The 2423-nt window shown below is 22.4% G+C and overlaps 1 protein-coding gene across 1 annotated transcript; it reads right to left on the bottom strand.

The window, feature by feature from the left end:
- Positions 1–58: 58 nt before the first annotated feature.
- On the bottom strand, positions 59–1904 carry PGO_004280 (variable surface protein; the record flags this gene model as incomplete). The annotated part of the gene is made up of 3 exons (XM_028691453.1): positions 59–829; positions 1003–1725; positions 1797–1904. 3 exons carry the CDS (start codon positions 1902–1904, stop codon positions 59–61), a joined length of 1602 nt encoding a protein of 533 aa, XP_028547254.1.
- Between the last annotated feature and the right edge of the window lie 519 nt (positions 1905–2423).

Below are 2423 nucleotides of genomic sequence, written 5' to 3'. Positions count from 1 at the left end.
TTGTATTACATTTTAGAACATATTTAATATTATATAATATTTATAAAAATTAAACTTCTTAAAACAAATTTACATTTTCATCTTCACTCTTGCTTACATCAAACTTTCTATGCTCAGAACATTGTTCCTCTGCCCCCTTTTGGTCTGAACTAGCCGGCCCTGTTGAGTTGCAGTTTTTTTTATATTTATCACTGAATATATATTTTAGACATCTTCCAGGACATTTAATACTTAAGAAAGTTAATTCACGCGAATTCTGTAAAAATTTTTCTTGAAAATATTTTATTTCTTCAGAGTATCCTCGTAAATTTATTCTATCACGTTCCATATCCTTGTACAAATCAAACATTTCCTCTATATAATCGCAATATTTGGTTGTTCCTTCATTCCCAATTTTATATAATCTAACTTTTAAAATTTCGTATAATTCTAAAAACTCATATAACGCCTTCTTTTTTTTTATTTGATCTATACGAAAATCATATATTTTACTATTACAATGCCCATTTATGATAAATAATTCTCTTAATTTGTATAGAAAGGGGATAAGATTTCGAGGATTGGGAGTATCCTTTAGTTTATCATATAACCAATAGTTAAAATAATCACAAATCTTATTGCTGCTTAAATACTTATATTTTTTAAGAATATTATACCATTTATCTAATATTCCTTCAAGATTTTTCCAAAATGTATTAGAGAAATAATTGTCCTTAATGTCTTTATGGTTTAAAGTATCAAAATTTTCTAGTGTTAATTGATTGCTATCACATGTTACATTTAGCTCTAAATAAATATTATATAATTGAGAAGTTTTCCACAAGTTTTCCTAAATATAACAAATAAAAAAAATATATAAATTTAATAAATAATTCTTATAAACAAAAATTTTTAACTACGTATTGTATATACTATAAAAAATCTGTCAATATTTATGGAGATTATTTGTATTAATATCCATAAATCTATTCATATTTTGTATTTTATGCTGCACTACAGTACTATTTCTGTAGTTTTAAAATACTTCAAAGTTTTTTCTGTAATATCCGCACTTATATTATCTTGTATTTTTATGTTATCTTCCTCTAATATTAATTCCAATTTAACATTTGGGCATGATTCTTTAAAATATTTAAATATATTATCATGTTTTAACATTTTTTTAAAGTGTTTTATATCTTCATCATAGATTCCGGAATAAAATGCATTATGATCTTCATGAATCTTTTTGTATATGCGAAAAATATAATCAAGATATTTACAGTATGGGGTTTTGTCCAAAATAACCTTTTTACTTAACAAATCATTTATAGTGCTGTAATACTTCAGAAAATCATAAAAATCTTTTTTATAACTTATAGTGTTATTGTTTATTATTTGTAAATATTTTTCTACGCTTTCATTACCAGTTTTTCTACATTTCCAATGTTCACGTATATTAGAGTAAAAATAAATAATTTCTCTTGCACTACAATTGCTTTTTTTTATTATCCCATATAACCATTTGAAAAAAAAATCATTACAATTTCTAGTACTTAAACCAAAATTATTGCATAGTGCATTCCATTTTTGACATATTTCCTTAACATTGCAACAAATTTTGAGAACTGTAGGATCTTCCATAAAACAATTCGAACATTTCTCATGATAATTTAGTTTACTAATAATATCTTCTATATTCTTATTATAAAATTTATATAAATTTAAATCAAATCTAGATAAATGCTTGGCATAATAAAATAAAATAAAAAATTAAAATGTAAAAATTAATTATGGTAAGCTCATTTAATTTCTACCAGTGGATATGAATAAAATATCACATACGTACATGTCTTAGAGAAAAAATGAATGTTTACACTTTCCTTCAATGAATTAATTACGGTGTCCACATCCTGAGCTGTCATTTTATTTAAATTGTACTATATTCTTTGTCTTTGTAAATGCATACAAGTTATTTAGAATAGTTTATATTAATATATTATTTATATTATTATACATTCCTCATATAAAAGATCATTACTTTTTTGTTTTTTTTTATATTATTACATTGAAAATCTTTCTTATAATTTCCCCCTTGTATTGAATGTAGCAACATATGAAAATATATATAATATTAAACTACATTATATCACAAAATAAAAGAAAGGAACATATTTGAGCATTTAAATAGTAATGTTACTCATAGAACATATGTTTTCTCAAAAATGACTATATAACAATAGCCACAATTTTGATTCCTAACTTACAGTTTCATTTAGCATGGAAATTTATAAATTACATTTATTACAGTTGAGCATAAAATATAATATCATCTCATATAATTATTTACTGTTTCTTTTCATTTTCATAAATTATTTTCTATAAAAAAGAATTAATAGATGAAAAATAAAATATATTACATTATAATTAATAATTAATATATA

Source organism: Plasmodium gonderi (genome assembly GCF_002157705.1).
Source record: "Plasmodium gonderi DNA, contig: Pgo-contig_748, whole genome shotgun sequence".
Taxonomy (NCBI): domain Eukaryota; phylum Apicomplexa; class Aconoidasida; order Haemosporida; family Plasmodiidae; genus Plasmodium; species Plasmodium gonderi.
The sequence above is the reverse complement of the archived record's forward strand: the minus strand, read 5'-3'. Positions and strand labels throughout refer to the sequence as shown.